At 41.9% G+C, this 17,571-nt stretch overlaps 2 protein-coding genes across 2 annotated transcripts in view; one reads left to right on the forward strand and one right to left on the reverse strand.

Moving 5' to 3' along the window:
* LOC119729047 overlaps window positions 1-4,161 on the reverse strand; it is a 70,525-nt gene extending 66,364 nt beyond the window's left edge. Inside the window, exon 1 of the mRNA XM_038201550.1 lies at window positions 4,085-4,161. The gene's annotated coding sequence lies outside the window, so the exon portion shown is untranslated. The remainder of the gene's footprint in view (window positions 1-4,084) is intronic.
* A 12,848-nt stretch (window positions 4,162-17,009) lies between these two features.
* LOC119733124 overlaps window positions 17,010-17,571 on the forward strand; it is a 197,386-nt gene continuing 196,824 nt past the window's right edge. The window contains exon 1 of the mRNA XM_038206700.1: window positions 17,010-17,155. Coding sequence (XP_038062628.1) covers window positions 17,010-17,155 — 146 coding nt within the window. The remainder of the gene's footprint in view (window positions 17,156-17,571) is intronic.

Here is a 17,571-nt window from a genome sequence, read left to right on the forward strand (position 1 = left end):
ACAGGCTGGGAACAATAACTCCTTCCATATCAACGTCAATATATAAACAGTCTCCAACGGCCTCATCCGGTGCAACGGACCTCTGTTGAGATATGTTAGGGTGTTCCAGTGTCTGGCCCTCGACACTGGAACATCCTAGTTTAAAGGTGCTGGCTTCTGGGGGCTCTGGCTCTGGAAAGGTTGGGTCACATACTGCCTTCTGTTCTCTGGACACTCCCGAGCCATGTGACCTGGTTTGTTGCAATTCAAACAGATTGGGTTCCCCTGGTCATCCCATCTTGGTTGTCGTCTTGGCCTGCTCTGGTAGTTTCCACTGGGTGAATGACTTACGCGTAACTGATTCAACTCTTTCCTCATGGCAGCCACCATTTCTGCCATTTCTTTTTGCTGCTCGACGGTCCTCTGTACAGCCTCATGTAAGGTCTGCAAAAGTGCTGGAGGCTGAGGATTTTCCAAGCGTGACGCCACAGTGTGCACACTGACACTCTCCTCATGGTCAGCCATCAGTTGAAGCGCTTCAGCCAGTACGTCTTTGAATTTGAGGGTTGGCTTCCGCCGAAGATCTGACTTGAGGGACCTCAGAACTTCCTGATTCTGGAGACCTTGGATGAATCGGTCTCTCAGCATCTCATCCTGCTTGGCCAGGGCCTCGGGGTCACGTTTCTTAATCCGGCTGGCGATCTCTAGAAGAGCGAGGGAGAACTCCCTCACAGTCTCCTCTCTTCTCTGCTTCCTACTGTGAAAGGACTGAAGAAGCGCCGAAATTGGTGTTTTATCTCCGTAGACTTCTAGGAGTCGCTCCAAGATCACCTGGCTGTCCTCTCGCTCGTCTGGCTCCATGACCAACACAACTCTCTTAGCTTCTCCCGACAGATATTTCAACAGGAGTTGAGACTGCTGATCAGCTGGGGTCTGCCATGACTGGAAGAGGGACTTCATATCTCTCACCCACTCTTCCACATGGGGGTCATTTGGGCTTTGAGGGCGCCCGACGAAGACTCCCACCCTGAAGTCAAATGGCACATACGCCACTTGATTTAGCACAGGGGCCGCCCCAGCTCCTCCCGCTGCCTTCTCTCCATTCATTGTGATGTCGGTTATCCCACTTCTGACACTTTGTAAAGGATGGTGACTCTTGTTCTTTATAACCGACTGAAATGGAGAGGGAACAGAGGAAACAGCGGCTTAGTTGGTGGGAAAAATAGCACTTATTTATTAAACCAAACATATCTAAATCAAAAGAGTTTACATTAACTACATGGTTAATATAATCCTGATAAAGCAAAACTATAGGATAAACTTAGGTGTCATGGAAGAACTAAAAGAAGTAAATTCCTAACAATTGAAACTTATCCTGATCGAGCCGACTACATAAAGCAAAAACTAAAAACTCAGTGTTGATTGGAAACACAACTATTACCAAATATCCAGTCTCAATAAAAGTGAGAAATGAAACTTTACATTCATAAAGAAACAATTAACAGGATAAATCCAAGGCATTTGCTTAAGCCATTACTCTACATCAAATAGGCCTATAAACAAGATAATATTTATTAGCTCTTTTCGACTCAGAACTGGACAGTCTGTTATCAAGTCAGAACTTGGCCAAATAACCAAAACAGACTATTATATTGACAAGAAAGGGGGGGGGGCAAATGTGACACTCTTTCCAGCCACTTTATATACACTTAAACCAAAATAAAGAAAAACATAACAATCTAACAAGACAGTTTCAGCCTAGCTCAGGAGACAGGAGACTAATATAAACAATAGTCTTTCCTATGAAACAAGAAGTCTGGATTCTAGAACCTCTCATAGCCTGGCACTTGCCTCTGATAACGAAATAAAAGGGGTTTGTTATGTTGGGAGACATAAACAAAGGCTAGCCTAGTCCTCAGCCTCTACTGACCAGCCCCCAGGGCATGGAGTTAATTATCCTACCATATGGCTAAAGGAATGTCCACCCAGGGCTCGGACCATGCTGTCTGAGTATACCCTTCACTGTACAGTGAAAAAGGCACTGTCTCAGAAAACTAAAATATAAAGGCGACTTTTCTCCCTAAAAAATACTATACAAGTTGGAAAAGTCAAATCAAACTACAATGTCAATCAAATCTATGAAGTATGAACTTTCATTAAAGGGAATATACAACATTTGCAAACATCGAAAAATAAAACTACCAAGTTTTTGCGAAATATCTTAATAGGATGTTGGTAAATGACAGTCTAAAGCATCCTGTAAAATTATGGCACCTGGTATACTGTCATTTTCAAGAAAAGTGGTATTTTTGTATCAATTTCCAACGCTGATCGGCCGATCAGCGTTGGAAACAACTGGCTTTTTTTCAAATACTGGCCCCAATTGACCATCGCACTTGTTTGCAATCGATTACAAACCTATGAACGGGTACGAGCCAGCTAGACTGGTTCCCTGACCTTACAATTCCCCAATGTATGTAAACTGCTCTGTTTCTTCTTATATGGAGTCAGGGAACCAGACTACAGGAAAATGATCGTTTTTCTTGGTTTTTATAGCATTTTCGAACCCAAAACCTCCAAAAAGTCAGTGTAACTATATTTGCTTTATATTTCCAACCCCCCAATCCCATCCATTTCTGAAAATTACAGCAAAAGCAAATGATGTATATTCCCTTTAACTCTAGCTACTTGATCACAGTTGACTTCAGTAAAACGAAAAATAAAGAATAAAAAGTCTACTCTGATCCAGAATAAGGCCATTTCGGACCAGTGCAACCATTGTTTCACATAGTGGAAATATCTATGAAAGTCACTAACTTTCTCCAAGTTTAACTACAATAAAACAATACTTCCTGAAATCAAAGTCAAACAAACTAACATCTATATTAATCTATACAATTTCCACTTCTGTTTGTATGTGAAAACTAAGGATAAGATGTAAATAAAAGTAACTTTTCCTACCTGAAATGGAGAGGGAACAGAAGAAACAGCGGCTTAGTTGGTGGGAAAAATAGCACTAAGGCATGTTAGGCCACACCACCCCAAACCACTGAACCCTCTGGGCTCAGGGGTCAGTCCACTTTCAAGTAGGGGTTACCAGGGTAGAGCAAAGATTTAACTTTAAGTGTGAAGGAGACCTGTTGGTTAAATTTGTTTAATGTACAAAAAGAGAATGGGGGGGGGGAGAGATTGTGATCTATAAATGAGGGGGCCTCATTTACATATATACCCACTCATTTTATTATTATTAAGGGAATAAATGTGTGCTCCTGAGGTTTTTATCATTCTGTTTAAGACCGCTTAGAGTCTGGGTGCTGATAATTACCCGAGCCGGGTGCTGATAATTATCCGAACCGGAGGCGAGGGTAATTATCAGTACCCAGACTCTAAGCGGTCTTAAACAGAGTGATAAATACCGACCGAGCACATATTTATTCCCATTCATAAATACCTTTTCGGTAAAAAAATGTCAAATAATTCGTTCAAAAAATCCCAATTTTGTTCAACAAGTTTACTTCATGCTTTTTGAAACGTCCCTCTAGCAAAATAATGGAGTGTTCAGCTGGCGAGTAAGATGTAAACAACCCTTTTATGGAGATTGACGCGCGCGTAGCATGTTCTGCCCGATGTTGTACAGAACGCACCTGGGGCGTTGCGTTTTGAATTTAGAACTATAAAATTCTGACTCGCTGGTAGTGTTGCGCATGCCTACGTGAGGATTGTGAACGTTCAACCAATGAAACGGTAAGAGGCACTGGATTTTTAGGAGTCCACATTTCATTGTGACACTGGAAAAGTGTTTAAGACCAGCTGGCCATGTCTTTATCATCCGTTTAAGACCGGCCACGTGACGGGCTCTCGACCACTAGGAATAGCTACACTGTCTGAGGTATTTATGAATACATATTTAAACTGACTTAACCAAAGTGAGATAGTTGGCTGGCTACTTCAATTCCCTGAATGATCATGTTGAATCCTCCCAGCATGGCTGTCAGAGATTTCCTGTTCATTAGGCCTATCCGTTGAGAAAAAGAGTCTGATGTCAGTAGTCTATGATCAAAATATTCAAGTTATATCAAGAAGTCTTTCTGTCATAACAACTTACGATTACATCGTGGAGAGTAGAAGCCTCGGTTACAGTTGCTGCAGTAGTCAGGACGTGTGCAATCCCCTCCATTGGGACACGAATCAGTATGGCCAAAACAAATGGCTTGGTAAGAAATGAGAAAACAAATCAATGAATGCATGATACTTACAGGCATAATTGATTTGATGAACATTTGTGTGTGAGCTTGGTTGGTTACTTGGAAGGACTTCCACAAGGGAGCATAACTAGGAGGCCAGAAACACAAACCCCCTTCTCTTAGCGATAAGTGTTACTGGGTTCTTTTACGTGTGTTAGGCTTACAACACACGGGACCTCCGGCTTAACATCCCATCTGAAGGACGAAGCAATAATGGTTAAGTGCCTTGCTTAAGGGCAAAAGTGTCCGGGCCCGGGCTCGAACCCGCCTCACTGTTGCCTAGCTGAAACACCAGAACATGAGTCCAGTGCTCTTAACCACTAGGCCATATGACACTCCAGAGCTGTTTAAAGCTAAAGCATATAATATAACACTAGTCCGATAATTTTGGACTCTCAATTCTGTGTAATGAGAGTCCCAAAACTTAAGGTATTGAAAACATGCAATACCAGAAAACAGACTGGCACCTGAAACAACCAGACCAACAGCGCTGCATCAATCAACCATGCCAACAGAATTTAAGAAACATTTGGCATGAACCGAGAACAAGTCTCAATTTACTACACATTTCTCCTCAGTCAGCCACCAGACTAATGTCACTGAATGAAGAAGTTGGTCTTTTCAAACAATTGGACCATGGTCGGACCTGTACCAGTCTAGTCTTTAGCCTCATTTTGAAATCACTTGACTTCCCTCTCATGTGCAAAATATTGAAGAAAAATCTCCTTAATTCAAACATTGAATTGAGTCTGCAAACTTGGTTGGTGAAATACTGAGGACCTTTCCTTTGCCCAGTGGAATTTTTTGGAGAAATTTGCTGGCTAATGTGAGTAAAGTTGGCCTAATTTAGTTTTGCACATTTCAGAGCACTCCAGAGCCCTGTCTGTAATAACACCTGAGGCAATTAAATTAGAAAAAAACCCAAAATTTTCTAAAAAACTTGGTCAAAACAGTCAACTTACGGGTTGTGCAGCCACTTGATGTACTTCCAGTCCATCCTGTGCAACACCGATAGCAGGTTCTATCCCTGTATGATAGGAATAATCCTGAATATGATTTTGACCATTACATGTATTTGAATTCAAAGCTACTGCGTTTGACCAGGCACTTTCAGTGCACTGCCCTTTATCAGATCAGATCAGTTGTACAAGGAAGGCCCACTGGTTGCCCTAGCAACAACCACCACTGAGGGTCTTAGGCCCTACATTGTGGTCAGTGTGGTCAGCATGAGCTACTACACATGTAGTAGTTCATTCCATTCTAAACTATCGTCCTAATAATTAAATTAATAACAGAAGATATTCTCTGAAGCAAAGCTCAGCAATCCTTTCCCATCCTTGATCAATATGTACTTACCCATCTACCCTTTTCTTGCTGTAAAAATAAACTTGTACAAGAAACGAATATCCGGGTCATACACATACAATTAAGGATATCTGATGGGTATAGGGTAGCCCCATGCACTAACTGGGTCACTAGAACTCCTTTTTTTGACATTTGGGATGTTGGTCTGTCGTACAGACAGACCAACATCCCAAATGTCAAAAAAGGAGTTCTAGCGACCCAGTTACTGGGACTAGGTATAGGGATGATCTGTACAAATTAAGTTGTGTTCTCCATTTCCCTTATAGATAGTGCCATTTTCAAGTTTCAACCTGACACATGCATCCTTTTTTAATTTTTTTTTTCTAGCAATAGTTGTTCACTTTTTGAATGAAACATCCAACAACAAAATCACTTCACGTCCATGTCAAGCTATGGAATGTCATCTTTAAGCCCGGTTCAAGTACGGCGCAAAAGCAAAAGCGAATGTGAATTTGTGACATCATGGCATATCCCCATACTCCTAGAACTATGGGGTCCTCTCATAAGTCCAATAAGGTCCGCCGCCTCATAGGTCCGACAAAATCGCATCCCCCAACCAAATAAAGGCCCATTTAATAGTCCGACATCTCACAGGTCCGGTGCCTCATAAGTGTGATGCCTCATACATGTAGGTCTGACACCTCATACGCTTCGTTTTTCCGACGTCGGACTTATGACGTGTCGGACTTACATGTATGAGGTGTCGGACCTATGAGGCTGAATAAATAAATGTACATTGTTATGCCTCATTATAGTCCGAGTAACTTGGACCCAACTTATCGCCTTTTTTAACATTTGGACATAGTCTGGCGATACTGCCAGACCGTGTCCAAATGTTAAAAAAGGCGATAAGTTGGGTCCAAGTTACTCGGACTAGCCTCATTACTAGTCCGACGCCTTATGCGTCGGACCTATGAGGCGTCAGACTTATGATACGGCCCCGAACAATGATGCTCCGCTCTGCGGAGCAGTCGTGGCAAGTATTCGCGCTGCAAATTCATGAAATTAGTAAAAGTTGCTTCGCAGGCCAACACTAAACAGCAGCCCAAAACAGGGTGGATCTGTTTTGTGAAAAAAAGCTACTCCTAGAACTATGTAGCCGCATAAATGTGGCCTATTTACTGGACTGCCTCCGTAAACATAGGCCACACACCCACATGAACAAAAAACGTGTCGACTTTGCCAAATTTTGATTTTCACATTTAGGCTGACTTTGTAGATTTTTTTGCTTTAGAAGCATTCTCACCCTCTATATAGGCTAATCAGAAAGTGCTGCCTTTTTCAGATGTCCATTTTTCGTGAAATTTCCAGATACATTTGCACACGTTTGCGTATCAAAATTTCAACATGAAATTTCACAAAATCAAACATCTGAAAAAGACAGCACTTTCTGATTAGCCTATAATAGAGGGTGAGAATGCTTCTAAAGCAAAAACAATCTACAAAGTAAGCCTAAATGTGAAAATCAAAATTTGGCAAAGTCGACACGTTTTTTTGTACATGTGGATGGCCTATGTTTACGGAGGCAGTCCAGTAAATAGGCCACATTTATGGGGCTAAGAACTCTGAGGCTCCACAGTGGAGCCTCATAGTTCTAGGAGTAAAAAAAAAAGCAACAAAGGTTACAGAGATGTCCAAGGTAAATACAAGTACGCTTTTTATTAAAATAAAATAGAACCATACAAATTTCAATTTATACATTTATTACAGAAACAAGTAAAAAAGCATTTGATTCGTTGACGAAAACTGGCAGTAGGCCTAGGCTATTTTGTTTTGGGTTGTTTGTTTTCATTAAATGCGCCCGCGAGTCAACTCGCCCGCGAGTCAACTCGCCCGCGAGTCAACTCGCCCGCGAGTCAACTCGCCCGCGAGTCAACTCGCGCCCTATGCTCTGACCAGTCTTCATCGACAATTTTCTGTCTTCCGTCTCCTACTTCTGTAATTATACAAGACCTGGTTTTAATTGAGTTCTTGAGAATAAAATAATTTCTCCATAATTATAGCCGAGCTCCGTGTGTCTTGTATTCTTCATAGTCATCGTTCATTCCGTTCTTAGCCACAGCTACCGTATCCTAACATATAGTTTATAGTCAAACCTTCCAAAGACTATAGCCAAATCTATATGTTACACTATCGTTAAACCACACTTTTTTATATTTTACGTGCATAACTTTGTTCACAACTAAACCTTATGGCGTGATAGCTATTTTACATAAATGAATGTAATTATGTCATGAGTTTTAACATTAAGAAGCCTTATTGCAAACAATACATAATTTCAAGCTTCAATTTATAACTTATGAACGAGCAACACGATTTAACCATTGCATGAATGATACGAAGATCGACAAAGCAAAAATAATGTTCTGGTTTGAACAACGCTTGGATTTAAGCAGCTCTTAATCATAGTGCTTGTAGGCCTATACATCGAAGAGTACAAACACCAAAGATTGTCTCATGCGGAACAATACAAATTAATACATTCAAAATATTAATTTGATATTATAGTGGTCAGCAAACTAGGGAGTAAAATTCTAAAATCTGAACTTGTGATGACATCTGAACTTTTCAGATGTGGTATATAAAAGAAAAAGCAAGCTGATCTAAGAAGCATATTCAGCTCGAGGGCGGATGGAACACAAGGGTTTTTTTTGGGGGGGGGGGCAAAAAAAATTCCCCCCCCCCCGAAAAAAAGTGGGTAAAAAATTACGGCGAGGGGTTCGGAGCCCGCATAAGGGCCCTGATTTTTTTTTTTTTTTTTTTTTTGATTCTAGATGCTCTGTGGTGCGATCTGAGGCAATTTCTGACCACTTTAACCAATTTTGTTTAAGGAAAAGATGGTGGTCCAGTGTATGCAGTGCCTGCCTTTATTGCGACGTCACTTGAAAAAAAATGGGTTCGAGGTTTTTTCCGCCGGGTAGCAAAACAAGAAAAGAAAGAAGTTATTCTCCAACAACTTGACATATAACGCTGCTTTCACCCATAGGGACACACCGCGGCCCTGAAAAAAAAAGGATAAGTAAGATGACATTCAACAACACATGGATGAAATCCAGGAATCATGGAAAACTACGCCTGTAAATTAACACATTAAAACAAATTGTTCCCGTTGAGGCCCTACGCGTTTTTGTCTAGAACGCTAATTTACTAGTATGAGTGGTATACAGGGGCGTATATAGCAAGGTCATTTTTGTTGGGGGCGGATTACTTGAAAAGGGCACTTGTACATCCGTGCTGAAATGTAGACACGTATTTTCTTTAAAAAGGGCACTTGTTCAGAAAAAAGGGCACTTGTCAACAAAAGAAGGGCACTCTTTACAATTTTTTTTGTTGGGGGGGGGGTTAAACGCTGGTGAAAAAGGGCATTTGAATGGAAAAGGGCAATCTTTACAAAATATGGGGGGGGGGGGGTAAATACACCCCTACCCCTAGGGGTTTGGTGCAAATTCAGTGTACTTTCACAAGGTTAAAAATGCTCTTCCCGTGTTTTGTTTTAAATTTCACCCGATATAGATTTCGATTTTAAAGTGCTGAAGTTAGAATAAGACATTGAACTAAACTAATTAAAAAATTCCACATTAATACATTGTAACTTCACATATTTCGAAATATTTGCGGTTTGAAATTAAATGACGGGCGTATTATTTTGGTCCCGATGCAAAAGCGACCCAAAAATAAAACGTGCTGTAACAGACCTTTGCTGTCATCCGAGCGCTTTATCATTTACATACAATTATATCCCCTTGGAATCAGCACCAGTCTGTCAATGGGTAGCGTGGCGACAGTGCCGGTGTAGCATGAATTTAGGTTTTATGAAATACGGACTCATTGGTGGTATTGCGCATGCTCATGCATAGATAATTAGGAGAGGGACTGGTCACGTGAGAGGGTTTAACCAATAAAAGGGAAAAAGATTCCGATTTTCATACGAGTCCGATTTTCATATGACACCGGATTCCAATCTCCCTCAGTGCTGATACTATTTGAAAACAGAGAGAGAGAGAGAGAGAGAGAGGGGGGGGGGGGGGGGGGGGGGAGACGCGGAACACGTCTGTATTGTTTCAATTCCAAACCAGTTCTCTCCTTTATTTAACTCAGCAAATACTTTTATATCATTTACAATTGGTTGTCCTAAACCCCGCCCCTTTAACTGTGATTTGATTGTTCGACCCTACCCTTATCCCTGATTGGCTGCAAGTTTCGTGGAGCGTGGTCACTGCAGTGTCGGGTCACAAGAGGGCGCACTCATTTTCCACCGGTGGAAAATGGGAAGTGACTCTCGTAGAGAAAATACTTACGCAGGAGCCGTCCACGGCGCTTAATGCCAAGACTTATAATAAACAATGACATCATCGACAAGGGACAAATGCAGGTCGTCACAGGGTCATGTTTACAAGTACTCACTAAGGGTTAAAACCGCCCCTTTTTAAGTAGCTTTTCCCGTGAGGGTTGAGATAAACCACACAAATTGAAAGTTTTTTATGAGGGGAAAAAGTGAACACAATAATAAGAACAAGGGTGGAATAAAATTGAACATGCAGCTATGTGGACAACTATATCATATGCCTACCTTGACGCAAATGGTCGTAAAGCGCCTTGAGACTGTTGATACGATGGAAAGCGCTATTTTCATAAGCATTACAATTTATTTTATTTTTATATTTTTAAATTTGAAGTCAGACAGACGATCATAAAGCAACTGATGATAAGCATTGTGTCCATTCAGACCTGAAAAGGAAAGTTACGGAAACTGAAAGTGTTCCACAACTTCAACTTCTGCGATGGTTTTACCAATAATATAATGGCTAGGCCTACAATAATTTAACGCCTCCACTCGTTTATGCACTAACTAAACCCATCATAGAAACCCCAACATTCAGGAAAATAACATTTTTTTCTTTCTTGCAAATCTTATAAATAGAAATTGCATTGTGCCAGACACAATCACTAGACTACGATAGATGTAGCTGGGTTTGGTGGCCTGTCGTGCGTTCTGTCCACACCGGCGCGCCGGTGTGGACAGAACGCATACCGCACCGTACACGTACGGCATGCGTAATTAGCGCAGCCTTAGGAGATTGACCATGTTTGGGTTGCTGAATTCACATGAAAATGACATGTACGTTTTTAACATGGTGGTCTGGATTCGACGCTTAAGGGGGACGTGATGAAGGCTTACGGGGCGGGCACAGACCGAGCGCAACCCAGACTTGGGCCAAGTCTAACGGGGCTCTCAAAAGTGGTTTAAAAAAACGTCCTTTCTTGTTGGCACACGAAGCCCATAAAGCCTGAAGGTTCACCCCTGGCGACGTGCTATAATTATTTTTAAAAACATATAATTATTTTTAAAAACATATAATTTTTTTAAAAGGTCATATTTTTCCTTCTCTTACTTCGACGCTTTACACCTTTCAAAGTTATGTTATGCATATTTCATTTTTCCTGCTCAAGCAGTCGTAGTTTTCTTTGAAATAGCTGTACATTACTTCATAAATCTTTCGAAAATGTCCTGTCATTTTATATCTTGACCTAAAACATTTTCCCGATTTCATTGAGCATAATAGAGTTGCTTTCGTAAAATTTAAATCAAATTTCAATGCGATTTTGTTTAAAGCTTTGCATAACCGACTGAACAAGGTATGAAACTGGACAGGAAAACCTAAAGTTAATTTGGTCGGAAAAAAAATCTGCAAAATATATCAACACGTATATTATACTGCATATAATTTAGTCCTAAACAATACTAGCAATAATTCTTACAATAAAAATACGCACGAAAAAGAAGGGAATACTTGAGGATTTTTTTACCTGTAGTGGGTCAGGCAGGCTCGTTGTCCGGCAACTTTTGATGGTGTTTATCCTTATATGAGAACAGGCGTCAGTATAGCCCGATATGGCTTGCAGTCATATGCCCAGCGAGACTTAGACTTGGCCAAGTCTGGGTTGCGCTCGGTCTGTGCCTATAGTAAATCCACTCACAGCGCTTACCGCATACGTCCTAACAGTACATAACGCGCGCCCTCATGCGTCGAATCCGGACCATCATGTTAAAAACGTACATGTACATGTTATTTTCAAGTGATGCAGCTAAGGCCGTGTCCGAAACGGGCTTCCAGAGCTACGGCTACGTCTATTGTCAGCGCGTCTCCGCGTATTTCTAATGGAGCGAAGACCTAGACCTAGCTCTAGACAACAGATTCGGATGCAGCATAACTTTTGCACTACATGTATGCACATGCTCTGCAATACATGCACACACATGTGTACAATGTACGTGAAATACGCGTGTTGTACAATGTACATACAGTGTGTGCGCATTGTTATACGGCACTGAAGTGGAACGCGCGCTGAAGTGTACCTTGTCGGGCATCTGGGAAGGCGTAAACTAAGTGATTTTCGCTACTTTTTTTTCTTTTAAGATTCCGACTTAAAGCAATTCCGACTTGAGTCAAGTCTAAGCGAGACTGCACTCTGTACTGGTCTCTTTTTGTCTGTGCATTCTAATTGTTCCATTCGCTGAAGCAACATGCGCAGTACGGTCAAAGGTGATGCATAGATGGAATGTGGGGATTCCCCTTTTCCGTGACCGGTCGCGCGTTGGCACTGCTGGTATATCACGTGACCCTCTCGTACAACTTGTAAGAGTGAACCGTGTTCAAACATGTAGTGTGTCACTAACTCGTCATCACAACGGACTTCAATTTTTGAAATTAGTATTTTAGGCAAAATTCAAATAATGGTTGTGTCCAAAAAAATAGGTTTTTTTTACATATGGAATTTGGATCAGGAAGATTTTGTCCTCCACCTTTTTGTAGACCTTTATGCCCTGCGAAGAAAAATATAAATTTTCGTCCAATTTCGCAAATTCAAACGTTGGTTTACGAACTTCAATTTTTCAGATATTGAAGGACACGCCACGCTATCATAAATAACTTTGTTTTTCAAGGATGTTCAACATCAAGTGTAATTGTTGACATGCGTCTAATTTTTGAATTATGAAAGCGTGTGAAGCGTATTGCTGTCACGTCCTATTAAAAGAAAAATCACGCAATTGTATGAAACGTTGTTCCGTCATAATGACGCGGGTTTTTCATTACGGGTGCACACCGGTAAATCGATCCGCCAAGCTCATGAATACAAGTTATACCCACAAAATATTCTATATTAGAGAGTTCTGAGCGCCGTAAAATTGGAGAATTGAAGAGATATGGTTATGAACCTCTGGCCCGGACTTGGGGCTTCCAATTCTGAGCATTTTGGATGCTCTTGGGCTCGAAAGTCGTGCTATTTTGCCGTGTTGTGGAGGTATCGTTTTTCAAGATTGCTACTTTTCCGCTTTGGGGAAACTAGGGGTCGTCTTCTTTGGGTGAAAATATCTCGAAAAGTCAATGGTCAACCCACCAAAAATTGAAAAGAAAACGAAAGATGACATGTTGATTATCATTTTTCTGTGCAGCTTGACTACCTGTGAGAGTTTTGGGTATTTTTAAAAGAATTTTGAAGTATGGGCATTTAGCACTAGTGTCTATGGGAATGTATTTGCAGGTATGCATCCTATACAGCATGCATGTGCGCCATGTTGCGTTTAATCAGCGCACACCCCTTAATCGGTCACAATCCAGAGATCAAGAGACGGGTTTTCTTGCTTTACAAGTATCACATAATCAGCACGCGTGACAACCGTATTTACTTGCTCACCTGTATTTGGTACAGCGCTTCCAGTTCCAGCCAAACCATCCACACTTCGTTGTGTAGCGCTGAGGGCATCCGTATCCACAGACACTTCCCCTTGTGTACAATTTATAATGTCATTTTCAGTCAATATGGTTTTCACATTTTTATCATGAATATAATACCTTTGAATTTTTGTATAGATAGAAGTTTCCAGAAAGCATGTCAAAACTCTGGCTTAAAATGTGGTCTAACAACACTGGTGAAGAGGAAATACGACAACAAAACTTTATTTATCCATATTTTCAGAAATACTGAGATTTGCGTACAGCAAAATGAAAAAAAAATAGGGAGGATATTATTTTGGGTAAATCCATATGTAATCTTGTAACTTCAGTACTCATCTTCTGACCGACAATGTAACAATACGAATTTCCTCTTTTGCAACTTTGAGCCGACGCAACTCTGTTCATTTACGATTTGTAATTTGGTAGGCCTACAGTATTTTACGGTATTCGTCAAGAATTTCTGAAAATATGGGGAGTCAGGGTGGCGTAGCGGTACTTTCCTCGCCTTCCGCTGCTGTGACCCGGGTTCTAATCCCGCCTGGGCCAATATGTGGATTGGGTTTTCAGTCCCTACCTGATTCCGTGGGTTTTCCCCAGAATATTCTTCTGGGGTTTTCCTCCCACCTCTAAAACTGTAACTTCTTCTCATTGTCTTCTCTCCACAGGTTTCTTCAGGCTTCCGGGCTACAGTGCTTATGGTACTTTTGAGGAATCCTTGGTTTCATTACCAGAAAGAAATAAAATAAATAAATAAAACAATGTCTCACTTTAAATTCTCCTTGCTTTAAACACCATTGCTATAATTCCGCTGAAACAAAATTGAATCATTCTGATATTTAAGAAAATATCACCGCATAATGACCACCCATTTAATCATGTATACAGCCGCTGTAGAAGTGGGGTTGACAATAATTCCAGAGTCTTACATTTCATCAAGAAAAAATATCAGAGTTTTTTTCGCACTTGGGACGGAATGACTTACTGTGATTGTGGTAAATGGGCAGCCAAGATGATGACGATAACACAGCCGAAGGAAAGCATGGTTTATCTCCAGATGCGGGAAACCAAAATCGAATCCTCTGAAAAGATTAACACATAATACCACTCAATAGGTGATTGTGTGCGACAGTTCTGGAAATTGGAATTCTTGGGGTTGTTGGGCTGACTTGACCGTCTCTCCCACGGAAGGAGTGTATTTCTTTTCACGAAGAAAGTTCACCCAGATCTACTTCAAACTGGCTCAAATGTATTAGTGCAGACTTCATCATCTGATGGTTATTAGGCCTACTGACAAACTAGCTCACACACGCTGAAACAAAGATGTATACAGACTAGGCCAATACTGGTCGTGTACTGCTTTTTTTGTTCACACGGCTTTGAACTTGTGAGCGTCTCGAGTAAAGACCAGCAGATCTGTATTTAACATCAAGAGTGAAGTAGATTGATAAAATGATAGCACACACATATCCTACATCCGTTATGCGACTATTATGTTTATTTCCTGGATGTGTTTTGTATATTCGTTGGTGTCTAATAGTTTTGATATAGTGCTGTTGATATGACATTATGCTAAATACAGTGGCGTCGCCAACGGGGGGGGGGGGGGGGGGGGGGGGGGGGGGCACGTGCCCCCCCCCCCCACTGGAAAACCTAGTGCCCCCCGAGTGCCCCCCCCCCCATCTGAGGTTTGGGTTGGTAAAAAAAATATATATATACTTTGTTATATTCAACTCCCATCATCTGAGTTGGTTAAATAGCAATGGAGATATCTTCAGATCGAATTTAGCATCAAATGTGGCACCATTTTGCATCTAGCCCATCCTCCGTATGCGAAAATTTTCCAAAGGGGAGGGGGGCACCCCCTCCCCTTAGACCCCTCCCCCAGGACGGCGATCCGTATCCACCTAAGTGCCCCCCATCAAATGCTGGTGCCCCCCCCCCCCCCCCCCCCCCCCCCAGACTGAAAAGTCTGGTGACGCCACTGGCTAAATACCTTAATGACTTTATATGCACGAGATCGGGAGCTGCAAACTACATGTATAATACAAAGTAAAAGCAGAACTAACTTCAATATGGGAACTTGGGAACTGGAATTCCACTGAGCTGTTTGTTTCACACTCCCTCTTCCTTACAAGTGCTGACGATAATCGCACTGCCAGAAACACCGGGGCGAACCCCTTCTCTTAGCGATGCACTGGGATCTTTATTGTGCATTATATTATTATACAACACATGGGACCTACGGCGTCACGTCCCATCCGAAGGACGAAGCAAGTGCCTTGCTTAAGGGCACAAGTGTCCCGGCCCGGGCTCGAACCCACGTCACTGTTGCCTCTGAAACACCAGAGCATTAGTGCACTGTTTTTAACCGATAGGCCATGGCACTTTTCAAGTGCTGTACAATTCAAGTAGGCCTGGACTACTGCCAACCGAAACCTTATCCCCGGAGCTGCTAAGCAGAAAAGGACGTCTAATAAAGTGAAGTGAAAGAGATTACATGTTTATGTTAGGGGGGGGGGGGTCTGTGCAAAGCAGATGCATGAAATTTCGGCAGATGTTGGTTAAAGGGAATATACAACATTTGCAAACATCGAAAAACAAAACTTACTAGGATGTTGGTAAATGACAGTCTAAAGCATCCTGTAAAATTATGGCACCTGGTGTGAAGTCATTTTCAAGAAAATTGTATTAATGTATTCATTTCCAACGGTGGTCAGCCGACCACCGTTGGAAAAAAACCTAACTATTTGTCAACTACTGCTCCAAATTTACCTTTTTTTCAGTCCAAATTTTGTTTGCTATTGGTTACATGTTCATGAACGGGTGCAGGCCAGCTAGACTGTTTCCCTTACCTTACAATTTTCTGGCAACTATAAATTGATCCATTTTATCTTTAGTGGAGTCAGGGAACCAGACTACTTGAATATTCTTGTTTTTCTTGGTTTTTCCAGCATTTCCAAACACAAAACTTCAAACATGTCAGTGTAACAATATTTGATCTATTATACTAGCCCCTCAAATAGTTCATTTTTGAAAATTACAGCAAAAGCCAATGATGTACACTCCCTTTAAAGAACATCATGTGTTTGTTCCCATGACAGCTCAGTCTATACTTCAACACAGTTGCGGATCGGCACACCCTCCCCACCCCTACCCCCCCCCCCCCCGCGACAGACAAGTGCCACAAGTAATTATTTACATAATAGAAACAAGACAAGGCAAGACACGCCTAGTAAAGCAGGTCCCAGAGGGCACACAATTATATTCAATCGATTCAAAATGATTGTTTACTGCAAGTCATTTAAGGGGCGATTCCAGCTTGAGCTCGGAGGGGGGGGGGGGGGTTAAGAGCAGGCATGTACTTTTTCTGTATGATTAGACCCCCTAAACGCCCCACCCCCGTAGATCTGCCATGTGCTTTTCATGCATAATATATACACAGTGTCAGGGCGAATTTAGCCCAGTTCTTCCTCCATGGTTTGGGTGATGGGGTATCCTTAGTTGGCCATTGTCAGACTTAAACTAGCTTAGACACACGTTACAGTCAGTGATATAGCGATACAGCCGAAGACGACTAGGCTCTGGACCTTACTTGAGACCAATTCCCTGAATTACCTCATCACTCTATTTTAATATCTAAATTCACTGCTTCAAACATCGGTATGTTTATGTTTTGACTGAAATGCCATATCTAACCTCCAGCCCACCCCCAGCCCCCAGCCAACCCCCAGCCCCCATCCAATCCCCAGCCCCCATCCAACCCCCCAAGCCCCCAACCCCCTCCCTGACCACCGCCACCACCACCACCCCACCACCACCCCAAAGAAGGTATCTTGGACTTCAACACCCCAGCCAAACCCCCTTTTGAAAAATCTCGGATCCGCAACAGCATCCTCAAACTGTTGGGAGGAATTGATCATAATACAAATAGCGACTGACAGACCCTTGTAATAAAGATTATCTTTGTTAATTGATTGGAAAAACGTTGGGAGAAACGTGTCCGCAAGAAAAAATATTGCCATCTGAAAACTCTCGTTGCAAATGTGCATGACGAATATTCCCCATTGTGCGCCGAAAATAATTTATTATGCAGGCCAACGTGCATCATGGTACAAATGACACGCCGTTCAGCCGTAATGTATGCGCCTGCGTAGTTCCCGGGAATACGAAGGACGCTTCGTGTAGTCCATTAGACGTGAAATTTAACTGATGCTGCATGAGCAGACCAACTTCCCGATAAAGTT

The sequence above is a fragment of the Patiria miniata genome, unplaced genomic scaffold, assembly GCF_015706575.1.
Source record: "Patiria miniata isolate m_02_andy unplaced genomic scaffold, ASM1570657v1 HiC_scaffold_1, whole genome shotgun sequence".
NCBI lineage: Eukaryota > Metazoa > Echinodermata > Asteroidea > Valvatida > Asterinidae > Patiria > Patiria miniata.